The sequence below is a fragment of the Plectropomus leopardus genome, chromosome 21 (genome assembly GCF_026936395.1).
Source record: "Plectropomus leopardus strain MGB_pleo_1.0 chromosome 21, ASM2693639v1, whole genome shotgun sequence".
NCBI classification, from domain to species: domain Eukaryota; kingdom Metazoa; phylum Chordata; class Actinopteri; order Perciformes; family Serranidae; genus Plectropomus; species Plectropomus leopardus.
Genome location: NC_142196.1, coordinates 11,365,936 through 11,380,833, shown reverse-complemented (window position 1 = coordinate 11,380,833; position 14,898 = coordinate 11,365,936). Strand labels below are relative to the sequence as shown.

At 38.6% G+C, this 14,898-nt stretch overlaps 1 protein-coding gene across 1 annotated transcript; it reads right to left on the bottom strand.

Moving 5' to 3' along the window:
* On the bottom strand, window positions 1-14,661 carry mtmr6 (myotubularin related protein 6). The gene is made up of 15 exons (XM_042510596.2): window positions 14,441-14,661; window positions 11,478-11,609; window positions 8,973-9,135; window positions 8,705-8,862; window positions 7,333-7,461; window positions 5,841-5,975; window positions 5,583-5,715; window positions 5,326-5,435; window positions 4,544-4,669; window positions 4,341-4,390; window positions 4,114-4,207; window positions 3,893-3,999; window positions 2,805-2,939; window positions 1,718-1,844; window positions 1-656 (listed from the first exon to the last, which is right to left on the bottom strand). The coding sequence occupies exons 1-15, from the start codon at window positions 14,462-14,464 to the stop codon at window positions 303-305; spliced, it is 1,977 nt and encodes a 658-aa protein (XP_042366530.1). The 5' UTR covers window positions 14,465-14,661; the 3' UTR covers window positions 1-302.
* Between the last annotated feature and the right edge of the window lie 237 nt (window positions 14,662-14,898).

Sequence of the window (14,898 nt, the reverse complement as noted above, 5' to 3'; positions counted from 1 at the left end):
TCACATTTTTTTTGATGAATTTATTCTCTTATTCTGTTCATTAATTCTCCATAGTGCTTTTCAACATTCATAAAAAAACAAGCTTTTTTCTATAGGTGCAGTATATGACATAGTAATGACGCTTTCCATTGAGATTTAGACTATACACACATACAACTTTCATTCACTCGGCCCTTTCAGGACCATTGCGTAATCATGATCACATACAGAACAACAGCTTTCTCTTGACACGCGCACACTTTCAGTAAGCCCTCTCACTCACACGCCTGTCCCTCAGTATCCCACAATCCCCCTGTTTGGTCTTAGCAGGTCATGCGTGCCACTCCAAACTCCAGGCTGACAACAGCTGGCTCTTCTTTTGCCAACTCAGTGTTGTATGTCCCTTCCAGCTCTCCGTAGCTCTGCTTCCTGCTCTCGCTGCCGCTGCTGCCCTCTACTGTCCGCTCCATGTCGGTGCTCTCTGTGGCCTCCTCGCCCACCTCCTCCTGCTCATCCTCCTCCTCCTGTTGCTGCACTTCTTTGTGGTTGATGGGCGCTCCCAGAATGAGGGAAGCGGGACGTGGCGGCAGGGTGTTGGAGTTGATCTGATCTCTGGTGGGAGGAGGTGCAGGAGGGTCAGAGGTCACAACGGGGGTCACACCGAGCTGGTGAAGCCGCTGGACAGAAAGGGAGGGGGACACAGAGAAATGTGAATGACATAAAGCAGGAGCCCACAAATCACATCTCCTCCTGTCCACATGTTGACAAGACACTGAACCCCAAAATGTTTTGTAATGCCTTTTGAATAAAGGTGCCATCTTTTAAGTCACTTCTTAAAACCCATTTTTAGAGACTTGCTTTCATGAGATGTCATCTTTTTTTTCTATTTTATCTATATTTTATTTATTTTATTCCCTTTTATTTGTGGTATTATTGCTTTTGGTCTTTTTATTTGTATTATTTTATGTTAACATTTTGCGTCCTGCACTTGCATTATTTATCATCTTGTTTTAATTTGATCTTAACTCTACCCTAATTTTGTCTTGCTTGTGTTCACTAAGAATTTTTGGCTTTCTATTGTTGTATTACCTTTTAAGGATCCCATTTCTGCTTTTGCTTTGTTTATCAAAGCACTTTGTATACTCTGTTTTTAAAAGTGCTATATAAATAAAGTTGTCCTTACAGCTATTATTATATCAATGTGACCGTTTACCTTTCACATTATAATCATGATTTGTATTGATACCAACTGTATGGCACCAATACCATTGTATTTTCTGAGATGGTACTGTAGGTCAGATTTTCATGTTCATCTAATATAAAATGTTTTTGGAAAGTAAAAGTAAGGTACATAACTAAGAACAGCAGGTTGCAATTGTTTCATCTCAAGATGAAAATATTCATCATAACAAGAAAATTACCTTGTTATTTAAAAATAATAGTGATTTATTTCCCCCACCATTTGTTCCCCAGGTGTCACGAGAAAAACAACCGTGTTATCTACATGATTATCTCAGGATAAGACAATATTATTAACTCATTATCTCAGAAAGAAATTAAAAAAAACATAAGTGAAACCATGGCTTTCAAAGAAAAGGAATTTCATTTAAAAAAGGCAAAAGCATATTTCCACAGTAAATGGATGTAATAACAGAGCACACTGGCAACTGAGTGTATCTACAGTGGCCTAAATTCAACAAATACGCACTACAGAGATAATAGTTGTGCATCAACTCACATTCTCCAGTGCTTGCAGTGTGCTCTCTGCCTTGCGACTGTTCTCTGTCAGAGTCAGAATGGTCTTGAGGATAGACTGACGTGGGTGCATAGACCGATCAAACTGGTGGTACATGTTCCTCCAGAACCTTGGAAACATAAACATAAGATTCCTTAAACAGATTCTTTAAAACACAGAGGTAATTTACTTTGGCAGCAAAGATGAGAGGCTCAGGGTTGCAGCTCATGTCGAGGCCAATGACAAGGCGCTAAAAACAAAAGAGCAGGTTAAGCACATTGGTGTTTGTGTTGGTCCGACCTCACTTATAACAGACATGTGGGAGCAATAACAAAATCAGCATTTTATCGTTTTATAAACAACATGACAAAACAAGATTTGGAAAAACTTAATTCATGCTTTTATCTCCAAAATTGATTACTGCAATGGACTTTTGACAGGATTTCCTAAAAGGATTCAGGCATCTGCAAAGTATTCAAAAATCCAGCCACAGGAGTTCTCACCAAGGCCAAAAAGAAAGCCCACATCAGCCCAGTTACTTACTGGTTGCAGTAAGCCAAAGAGTTGATTTAAAAAGTCTTATTACTTATTTATAAATCTGTACATGGAGTTGTCCCTAAACATATAACTGACATGCTCGAGCAATATATCCCTGTGAGACCTCTTAGATCACTGGGGAGTAGAATGTTAGTGGTACCGAAGGCAAAATCTGAAGGAAAAGCTTTTAGTCATTATGCAGCACAGTGATGGTCTTAGGAATACTCCAACCATTGCTTTCCTATATCCAAACAGAAAACTTTATTGCTCTCAAGCATTTTTAACTTAATATTTTAAATGCCTATATACATTTGAAATACATTCTACAATTCACCACCTAAGTATTATAAGGTTCTATCTGCGTTCTGGGCGGTTTTGTGATATTGAGCTTCAAAGTTTTTCCATTCCAAATAGCAAAAATGACATGAACCTTTTCATTTTCTAAATAAAAAGTTCAAAGTGCATTATAAATAAAACGGTCTTGTCTTGTCATATAGAATGACTGCGTAATATGTAACAACAGCAGGGACATGAGCAAGGGTTGTATACTGACTTGAAATGGTAGGGCAGAGTGGAAGGCTCCAGCACAGGGTGCGCTTCAGAGTATGCAGGGCTGTAGAACGGATTCAAGTAGTTCTGTTTTTCGCTCATTAGAAACGCCCACAGTGAGTGGGTTCGCTCTCTCAGCCTGGAAGACAAAACAGCAGACAGAGAGACACATCCATTGAAAACAAAGGTAGTTTAAGTCTTAACAAACCAGGATTGGTATTGCTTTTACACACTAAAGCTCACAGAAAATATTTCTATGTTTCCTATCAAAAATAAAGGTCACACTCGATGCTTTCTATCATGGTTTATTGACTTTATTCATGCTTCCACTGCACATAAAGATATGAGAAATACAGTCAGAGTAAGTTAATAAAAGCAGTGTTTGCAGCCATTATACTAAGAATTTAGCTATCCAAACTGCCAGACGTGGATGTTAAATTATTAATCATTAATCTTTCAACGTAGTTAAAATACACAGCATAAGAGGTAGTATGGTTAGATAGTGTGATATGTAAATAGGGTGTGTTTGCCAGACCTCTGTTTGACTCAGTTGTGTTTGCTTTAGCCTGATGCAGTACAACAATGTTTCCCCACATAGGACAACAAAGGTGTAATGAAGTTTTAATTTATTTATTCGATGTATAGGCAAATCAATGTCTGATGTTTTTTTTTCTGTGGTGGTGTCACGAGCATCTGTCAAATGACGACAAATGTTTGCTAGCTTAATCAACCTGGGCTTTCTGTGCTGTGTGTTTATTTTCACAATGAAAATAGTTTCGCATAGATTTTGGCAAATGTTCACTTCTAGGTATATTTTGGAGGTGGTACCTCCACGCTGATGATAATAGGTGCAGCAGCCACCAAGGTTGATTTAGTCACGTATGTTCATGTAAATATGTTTAATTTCAGATGTTTGTCTGTTTGAGCAGTGAGGAGTGTATCTTTTTTCTTTCTATCTTTGGAGATTTGATAACGACATTGAGTCATTCAATGTGTGCTGTTGCTTTAATGCACAGAAAACCACTCTCCACAAACGTGTGTGTGTGTGTGTGTGTGTGTGTGTGTGTGTGTGTGTATGTGTGTTGGACTCACTGTAAGTCCTCTCTCTGTCTCTGGTTGTTGCCAAGGAAGTTCCCATATTGACAGGAGTGGACGTGTTCATGAATCTGCAGCAGGAACCACTCGCTGAACTCGAATGCCTACAGAGAGGGTTATCATTAAATTAATACAATAATTTCACTGCATACAGGACACATATAAGCCTACATAAATACAACACACATTTCATGTAGCTCACACACACTCTCACACACCTGTGGGAACTGCTCTGTCAGCTGCCACACACATTCCAGGAACTGAGTGAAGATGGGGGACACTTCCTTTGGATCCCCATCCAACTGGTCACACCTGGGGGTACATGATTCATAAATGCAACAACAGTCACATATTAAAGCACTAACTAAGTAGTATTTATGTCGGAAATATCTAATAATATAGTCATAAAACATTAATACTAGGAAATAAAGACCAGAAACCTCACCTGTCTGCAAATTTGTGGCCAAAGGAGATCCAGTCTTTCTCTATCAGTACCTAGAAAACAAGTTTGAGGAAATAGCAAGTTTAAAAAAAGACTAAGTAAAAAGACTAACTAGTTTACATTCTTATCAATTCTTATTCTTTGGTCTTTCTCTTTTACTATCGTGCCATCCTGTATGTGTGTGTGTGTGTATTGGTGGTAGGTACCATGAAGCCCTTGATGGTGCGGTAATAAGGGTCCATAAGCAGCGCCCCCAGTGAGCAGACCTGGGCTGTTCTGTCCCATCCATCTGAACAATGAACCAACACACTGGCTCCCTCCACTGTCACCGCCTGGGAACAAGAGTGAAGACAGACAGCGGATTATGAAAGTTGACAGTTGAGATTTAACCCTTTGAAAGCTGAGTAAATTGGCTTGATTTCTTAAAAAAAAAAAAAAAAACAAGGGAAGAAGGCCATGAGTTACTGGAGAAGAAATGAGCCCAGAAAACAGCAAGAAATTCATATATAAAAAAAAAACCCAAAACAAAAAAATTACCTTAAAATAGCAAAAAAAGGAAAGAAAAGAAAGGAAAAGTGAGCTAAAAAACAAAAAAGAAAATGAACTGAAAAGTGCTTAATAATGATATTAATTATGTAATTTTTCCCATGTTTTCAAAAGAAATCAAACCTATTTGCTCAGAGTTTAATGGTTTAATTACTTGTGAAAGGTGTCTGAATTCTGCACAAGAAAAGCGATGTTGATCCAGGTTTCAAAGGCTTAAAGACGGAGAAGATGATGTATCATAAATGTATTTTGAATGCTTAAAACTAACTTATTCAAATATTAGGGAATAATAGGCAAATTAGTTTCTAGCTAACTCTGGTGCAATTACTGTGTGCTGTCCCTGCAAAAACTACAACAATAAAATAAAAAGATATGCCACATATTACTTTTACAAAATACTCAAATATCCTCAGTATAGACAACATTACTGTGCATACATCACCTTTGTAAGAAAGATAGCTGCGTCTACAATAGCCTTGATATGCCGCAGCCAGCTGCTACTCTCCAGGCCAACCAGGTAGTCACTCATGGAAAGAGACCGAGTCCCAATCACTGAGACACATACACAGGCACAAAGTCATTTCAGATCAACCATTTACTCACTACTTTGTTTGAATAATCATAAAACTGCATTTTATGGTCCGCTAAAAAAATGCAGTGAGATTTTCATGCAGGTGTGTGTTGCAAAGTGTGTTTAACCTTCTAGCAATTTCTGCAGGCTGGCCCTCATTACATGGATGTTTTCAATGCCAACAAACTGGAAGCGGATATTGGAGTAGTTGTCTTCGTTCTCATATCCTTTACCTGCAGCTCGATTTGCCAGCGCATTTAACTGCAGGACAGAAAAAACAAAAAAAGAAAGTAATTGCAAATCTTCTGCCACTGCCACTTAATGTTTTTACTCATACTGCACATCCAGAACATAGTTTCAGAAGAGTGTTTTTGTCTGGCTGTTACCTTTGGCCTAGTATCCATGACGTAGACAAAGCGGCTGTTGTGATTAGCCTTGCTGATAGCCTGCAGCATGCTCTCATCCTCTAAGCATCGCGCGCTGAACCCAGAGAGAGGCTGACTGCATCGACACACTGCCGCCTGTCAGGGTGAACAGAGTACGTTCATCAAAACGAAGACAGTTACAAAACATGCAATATACTGCTGATAAATTATCAATTAAAACTAGAACTATTGACCACATTACTCCTCTGTTACCTCCCATGCAAAAACCTAACAAAATAATTATTTAATCTTTATCAAAATGTCAAGGGGGTCAAATTTTAACAGCAATTATTAGTCATTTTACTTTAAGTTTGGATTTTGGACAGAAAACCGTAGTGTCATGTTTAATCTTTCCAATCCTTAATGGATAATTGATAATGACTAAGCTATTTTGTGGCGCAGTATACAGGCTGTGCTTACGCTCATTCTGTAGAAAGCCAAGAATGTTTTAATTTAATGAAGACAGTTTCTTTTGCCAAATCAGGGCTAAGAGTCAGGTTTAACTCAGTGACACATAAAAGACAGCGTGGGAAGGAAAGCCGTCACGGAGAGCAGGATCCCTGAAAAGACTTGTTTCAGAGTGTTGTTTTAGGCATGGTAGTGAATTCCTATCATTCCAGTTGTAAAATGCATGTTGATTATGTCTTTTTATGCACTTACGGTATTGTAATATGTGTTTTATTTACTTTGCTTAAGAGCAAATTATGTTCATCAGTCCCTATAACATTTTGAAACAAGCTATCAACTACTGTCCGGATTTCTCTAACATTTCAGGGGATCAACACAACAATTGCAAATAATTTTGTTGATTCTCTGACTTTTCATCTATGGTCAAAATTTGTACACAAATGATCAAAATCAAATGAGCAGATTTCTATGAAAACTTTTAACTGCATACAAGTACGCAAAAGACCAATCCTTTACATGTTGGACACCCAGTGAGAATTTCTTTACAGCCACCTTCATGATGCAACCAAACTAGGCGCATATCAATAATACTTCTGTAGCACATTTCATACAACCAAAGGAATACTCCATTTCACTTACATGAATCCTACGGCCTTTCCTCTAGCACCACCTTGTGGAGGAACTTTACACATTTTAACTCCCAGTAAGACTTTAAATAATTTGTTTGTTTCAAGTACAATGCAGCACCCACTAAAGACTACAAATTGGACTTGTTTACAGAACAACTTGCAAAAACAATTAGATTATTAAATGATGGAACAATACTTTCTTTTGAAAACAAATTCTCTACTACCCGCCTAATAGCAGTCTTTGATCGCTTTTTAATGTTTACCTCCTTTAATATTCTCTCTACAAACTACTGCAACATATATAAATACTAAACCAGACTTAATCAAATAAATCTACTGAAGACACTGAGGGAAAATACTTTGTATAGCTCAGTGAAACAGCTGGTATTCATACTGTGATTAAGTTAGTAAAGTACCTTCTTTTCTTGGTAGAAGTATGTAAGTACAGGAAAGCGTCCTTTGCTTCGGAACTTGGAACTCCCCACAATGATAGGCTTACTGGCTGTGATGGGAACATACAGGTCCCGTGGATATGTCTCACACACCTGGTAATGCAAACATAAAACACACACACACACACACACACACACGATAATGATAGATGTCACTTGTTTGATCATCAACATTAGTATCACGAGGTGCTAATAACAAAATCCATAAGTCGATAGTTTAAAACAGAGGACTGTACCCTAAAAAATATTCTGTGTGTAAACATTTTAGGGCTGCAACTAAATGTTAGTTTCATTATAAACTATTTGACTTTTTTTTAACGATTACATGTTTAGTCTATATAATGTAAAAAAAAAAAAAGAAGTGAAAAATTCCCATCACAATTTCCCAGAACCCAAAATGACGTCTTCAGTTCGCTTCTTTTTTTCCAACCAACCATCCAAAACCCAGATAGGACTGATTTACTATCATAAATGACATAGACAAGCAACAAATCCTTGCACAAATTAAGTTAGGGTGTATACACTTTCTTTGAAGTTTATATTCTGGATTGTGCATTCTTCACATATGCATTATGTTTTCATAACATGAGGTAATGTCTAACTAGTGTCTCCAGTATACTAACTACTGTTCTAATAGCCAGCTAATACAACATGGGAATCCCATGCATCATGTTTGAGAAGGCAAGCCGAGACAATGTTTGCACAAAACACATTAGACTAATACTATGTGTCATGCAATATAACTATTCCTTACGCATAACTTCATTTCACTGTAATCATATGACAACAAAATGTCAATGGATATTTTCTTGTCTTTGTAGGAGGTGGTGTTTATGGGATAGAAAGAGTGCCAAGGTTCAACAACAGTCAGCAAGTCCAGCTTTAACAAGCCAGAGCACTTGCTGACTAATGACTTCCACTTAGGAGCATTTTTTTTTACCCTTTTCCTCCAAGTTTTATATCATCATATTTCTCGGCATGGACAACATATCCTTCCAGTTACAAATTCCGTTGACAGGATCTATAGTTTTTATCCATTTTGTACTGATTGAAAAGGATGTTGAGCTTAAAGAAAAGGGTGTATTTTTAGATAAAAGTCTGGCCTACTGCAGATTTAACTATGATTTGTCATATCTTGGCTGTAAATCTTAACAAAGGACAAAACTATAAAGACTACACATGTTCTTCTTCTCAGCACACAAAAGGAGCAGTTATGGCACCAGATTTAACAAAGGAGCATGCAAAACTGCCAAAAGATCGCCCTCTTGAGGAATTCTCTTTTAATCTGGCACTTTAGATAAAGAATGCTTATAGTTCAGAAAATAAAGTCAACTACCTTATAGTCTCTGTTGACGTCTGTAAGCTGCCATTGGTCGCAGGGGACGCCCATCCTCTCAAACTCCGCCCCGAGGTCAATGATTTGCCATCCCTCCTCTCTCTGTTGGTCGTTCTGTTTAGGGTTGTAGGAGAATGCATACAGCTCCTCATAGGATACTGCAAGAAGGAGAAGAAACCACAGAAAGAGACATGACAAGACAGAAATGGTCAGAAAAAAAAAACAAAAAAAAAAAAAACAGCTTTTAAACTGCCGTGCTGAAACCCACCTGGCCGTAGAAGACGAAGCAGCGAGCTGTAAATGTCGTGGCAATCTCTTTCTCTCTGTACCACAAAATGAACCACCCTGAAGTTGCGACACTGGATGACCAGAGGACAGCCGGTGGTGGTCAGGGAGAGCTTCTCCACAGATGCTATGTGGTGATGCAGAATCTGCAGAGGGACGAAGAGAGAGAAAGTTGATCTTTTGAGTAACTTACATTGGCTTAATCGTGTTGCAAGAAAAAAAAAGGAATGCAATTAAATTATATAATAATTTCAATAGTATACCGCTGAAAATTCACAGTATGCAGGGTGCTGTTTTCCATGTCATGTGTACAGAGTAAGAGCAATGAACCCCTGTACGTTGTCAGTATAAAAATCTGTATGTCCCTTGGGTGCACGTAGAAACAAACACCATATAAGACAAGAGATGTTCAAAAAAGGCTCTGTGTCAGTATGACACCAACAACCTTTGTGGTTCTCATTACCCTCTGCACCTTCGGTACACTAAAAATGCTATGCATCAAGATGAATGTGAGTGCCACTCTTCAAAGCTAACCCTGTTGCAACCTCAAATAATTCAAAATGTATCTAAGAAGAAAAATCCCTGGGTTACAGCAAAACAAGGCAAGAGTAAGAATTTTAAGTACCCTATTTAAGAAGGCACATTTATATTAGCACTTGTTCAACTGCTGCACGCCTACATCTGTCATTAGGACTAATGAGGAGAACCTGACAAATGTGCCCACAGGAAACCTCCCTGCCTACTGCAACATTTAAAACTCCGAAAAAGATCTGTGAACTAAATACAAAGGAAGAATAAATAAGATTAAGAATGTTGAGAGATGTGCAAGGATTTCAAGCATATGCATTTTGAAAAGAGAAAAGCTTTTAATATGATTTTAATAGGTTTTTATGTAATAAAGTGTGGAGAGCAAAGAGGGCAAACACAGCACATCACCATGTTCGAGAAGGGCAGCTTGAATTCCTCAGGGATTCCAAACCACGGGAGATCATTAAGATGCACATTCATCAGCATTGGTAATGTCCAGTGAAACACTCGCACTCACACAAACACAAAGTATATGCTGATCTCACCAGCTGTTGAGACAGACAGTAACTCAACTGTTTAATATTTTATAAAGCACAATAACAGTCTGACAAACTCTCTCTCCAACCAACAGACTGATTCTAAATTGCCTCCACAACAAATGCAGTGTGCTGGATCATGCAGGCACCTATACACACATACATACACACGTGCACACACACACACACACACACACACACACACACACACACACACACAGTGCACAGTTGGAGACAGCCATGCAAGCTGCATCACGACCCAAAAAAAAAGTTCCCTTTTTTCAGCAGGAAGGACTTTGGGGGGAGGTCATGGCCCAGGATCTGCTGCTCATAGCATTTTAAACCGCACTAAACCTTCCACAATGCAGACCAGAAAATGTGGCTACACCTAAATACAGAGAGTGCTACTCTCACTTCATCACATAACAGAATACAGAAAGTATAGTATTTCTTCCACGCCTACCTTAGCACTGTAAATGTGATGCTTTTGTAACATTAAAAAAAGACGACAATCAACAAAATAGAATGCCCTATGGACTGTTGGAGTCGCACATTGATAACCCACTTCTCACGGTGCTATAACAGTAATCCTCTTTCAGATAGAGGCAAAACACACACGCACGCTTCACATGCACGAACAGAAGCTTAACCGGATACCTTGCTACGATATAATGAGGCTTTTGAACCTCTACCCTACTTCCTCTCACCACACACAAGCTTGCATATTGTCTCCTTTTTGCCCAAACACACCACCAACACACGCACACACTCAATCAGGCTGCAGACTTCCTTGTGGTGGTCAACCTGATGTGGCTTTTTTTATTTGTTTTGAAGTGGCAAATTCAGAGAAAAAGATGACAGCTTCTGATGGTAGCAGAAATGATTTTGCAAGAAGCTACAGGCAACATTACACTAGATAAGTCTTTCCTGTGTGGGAGTGCAAACATTGCATATTGCAGACTAATAAATTGTGATTAGATGCTCATGCATCCTAAATTACTCACAGTAGTTATTGTGGTTGTACCATCTCATACCTGACTATTGGCTAACTGGCACAAGCAGGTGGGAATTCCTCCCATTCTGCATCTAACCCGACGCTACTGCGGTATACAACTCTCAGTGTGGTTCGCCTTACTGTATTAAGCAATGGTATTGTGTTAACACTGATGTGTAATGTTAAAAAAGGGGACTGTGAGTTCGAAGTAGGCAGGGTACTTTTCAATAACGATATTCTTGTATGATATGACAAAATACTGAAAAAAATAGAAAAGATGTTTTATTATTAATTACATGAATACACACTTGCCATTCTAACGATACTTAAGTTTTATTATGATAAAATTTATACTGGTACTATCTAAACGATATGATATGGCACCCCCCTACTGTGAGTGGCACCTGTCAACTACTGTAAAACTACTCACCCAGATCTCTTGTGCAGCTGATGCAGAATTGTTGGAGCTGCTCTCCACAAAGATGAGATGTGTAGCTGTGAGGTACAAAGTGCCATTTGTGGATTTGTTGCTGAAGCGATCCAACAGTCGCACCTGCTCCACCTGCAAAAACACACAAATCAGTACCAACACCATTAATCAGCAGTTTGAGGTTTTAGTAAACTTCTTACTATATGTATACCGAAAAGACGAAAGATAGGATCTTGCCAAGAGGAATGACACCTGTCAAAAAATAACTGTAAGCGACACACTGCACCGGCTCCAGCTGGCACACCATCTAATCCTGACCAACTGGGCCTTTCTGCTGCCAAATCCATGATAATGAGAGCCACAAAATATTTCTGGATATGGGAAGAAAGTGTAGCATTGTGGTGCCCCCAGCTCTTCCATACACACAAACAACCATACTGTGGATACTCAGAGTAAAACATTTACTCAGGTCACAAATTTTCACACAGGAAGAAAGTACTGGTCCACTAGCTATAAAAAATGGTTTTAATGCTGCTGGTGGTAAGAACGCTCATTCATAACAGCATTTAATAACATCTGTCAGAAAACCTCCAGTCCAGGATAAATGTACTTTATATATATGCATGTTTTCTATTACACATTTTCAGTAATTTGACAGTTTAAAATACATGCATTGTATTCCTCTCACAGCATTTAAGATCTATTAGAATAAGAGTTACCCTTAATGAAAGAAAAAAGTGTGCCGTTTGTTACTAGTGACGACCACTCTGTGGCCAAAGGGCTGTTTGGCAGTTAGCAGCAACAGCAGCAAACTGTCCAAATCCATGAATCATCATATTCACAGTTCTCTGGTTGACTCAGACATCCTCTCCTTTTTTCCGTTTTCCTGTCAGTCTTAGATATGATGAAATAACTGAGCCTATCTCTGTCCCAGCAGTCACTGGGACACAGCTCTAGCAGGCTTCTGAGCACATATTGGAAGTCAGGGATGTTTGTTAGTGAATGAGTGAGTTGGTGTCATAAGACAAGTTTTTATTTCTTGTCAAATAACAGTGCGATATGGTTCAAAACACTTTAAATACAATATTCACCCCATAGCTTGAACATTGCATACTTTTTTAACAGCGAATCCTTCCTTATTTCTCAAGAAAGCTGTCCACACGGGCAATACAAATAATAAACATTACCATCAAATAAATTACTCTGATAACACATAGAACCTAGAGCCATTTTTCTTGTGAAAAAACATGTGCTCGCTTTCCCTGAAAGCAATAAAGCCACCCTCGGCTGTATATTCCAAGCAAACAAACGAGAAGACTTGAGGGCCACACCCTGTCTGTACACAGTCCAGACCCACCTGATCCCAGCATATGCTTATTTACTTGTGTTCCGCAGTTTGCGGTGAATTATGACTATCCTGGAGCTTCGCAAATTAGGCCTAAGTCGCACCGCCACCTAACATGATGAAGAAAGCCTACCTTTCAACACACACACCCTCAGCAATTACACATAATGGAATAGATTGGGTGTGGGCCTAACGCATGTCCCAAACTTGTGAGCTACAGTGGCTTATGCAGGATACGCTAGACTGGTTCATGTCAAGGAAAAGCCACATTAACCGTAAATGGTGCAATCTATACACAGTTGCACAGTGACAGTTTGCTCAGTGCTCCAGCATAATAGATTTACTACTGGGTAAAAAGTACATAAACGGTAGCCCTTTTAATACACAATCCCTTAATTTATGAGCCATAAAATAGTCACTTAATATCTGGTTACAAATAATATGCAATCTGTCTGAAGCATATAACCCAGATATCAGGAGCCACCAGTGCTGGGAAGGTTAATTTTGAAATGTAATAAATTACAGATTACTAATTACCCTGTGGAAGATGTAATAAGTAACTGTTTTAATTACTTCATCAAAGCAATGTAACTTATTACATTTTTCTAATAAAAAATGTTGTAAACAGGGCAATAAAGCTAAAAATACCAAAAAAACACAATTGTTCAAATCTGTCTCCACAGCATTGCCAGAGTCGTCCAAAAATATGCCAAAAGAAGGCATTCCTGCAAGGCAAAAAAAAAAAATTAGAATGCAACAGAATGATTGTTTTATTCAACAAATAAACTTTTATTGATATTTTTTCATATCTAACCCCTTTGTAATAACCAACAGTTTTGATGAGTAAATGTAATGTAATTACAGTTTGTTTTTTTTTTTTACCAGTAGCTGCAACTAATTGCAATTACATTTATTTTGCAATTTTATTGCTGTATTTAGTTACAGATTACTCCCCAACACTGGTAGCCACTTGGCATCTTCAGTGCTCTGCGAGGCCTGTACTGTTCTTCACTTCTTGCTTTTTTAAGGCTTTTTGCCTTGTACTGGTCTTCATTAAGTGGATTAGGAGTAAGATGATTGACTTGGCGAGTCAAAAGCATAGGTAAATCCCAGTCTTCCCAGATTGTTTGTTTGGTTGTATGTTCAAGATGACTGTCCAGATTATAAAATTGTGAGTCATATAAAACAGAACTGCATGTCCCACCATGATCACCATGGGTGTGAACAAACTGATATACAGTCAATGCTGTATGTCTGATCACTGTGCTACTATGGTAAATGCAGCTTGATTTTTTTTCCTTGTGGTGTTCTGTCACACTGGATGCACTGTGTAATGTTAACTCGATCAATAATAGGGCGTGCAGGTAGTAACATTATAAAGTGGAAGCCCAGCTTTCTGCTGTACGAGAAAAACAAACAGCTCATTGATGCTCGTCACGTCTGGCACTTGGAGCTGCTGGCGACACCTGCCAGTGATCGTGCTACTAGACCTACAAACATTTATTCTAAACATTAATATCTAGCAAACCACGCTCGATCAGTACAGAAATCTCCACAAGACAGGCCGAGTTGCTGACTGTATCCCATCCATTTGCGATTAGCTAGAAATGTTAGCTACCTTTGGCGTTCGGATATGCTCCATTTCTCCCTGTCGAAACAGCTGTCAGCGGCTGCAAAGCTTCACACGACGCCTTCTGGAGATAACTTTATCATTGATAATTCGTTGGATCAAACTGCAGCACAAATTGCCTGTACTTTGTCGGAGGCATACGATATATGTTTATTGTCAATTATTTTACTCCATCCGCGTAAAGATCCTGGCAATCACGTCAACACTTCACGTTACACGCTTTTCAAAATAAAAGCACGTCTCTGTACATTAGATGCGTCACGAATTTATTCCACTCTAACTATAAGCATTTCGTTTGTTTGGTCTCGATTAAGCACAACTTTACTAAAGTACATCATGTATGCACAATATTAAAGGCATGTAGCGTTTTGAAACTTGTGGAAACTGGCTAAATTTCTTTCATAAACATCGAAAGAAGGCAATTAGCAGCTTAAGAGGAAATGACC

What these genes read in the sequence shown, in the direction of transcription:
- mtmr6 (XM_042510596.2), bottom strand. Translation starts at nt 14,464, where the DNA reads ATGGAGCATATCCGAACGCCAAAG. An exon ending in GGCCACAAATTTGCAGACAG is followed by an intron (nt 4,208 to 4,340) that starts GTGAGGTTTCTG and finishes ATGTACCCCCAG; the next exon opens with GTGTGACCAGTTGGATGGGG. An exon ending in AGACAGAGAGAGGACTTACA is followed by an intron (nt 2,940 to 3,892) that starts GTGAGTCCAACA and finishes TTTGTCTTCCAG; the next exon opens with GCTGAGAGAGCGAACCCACT.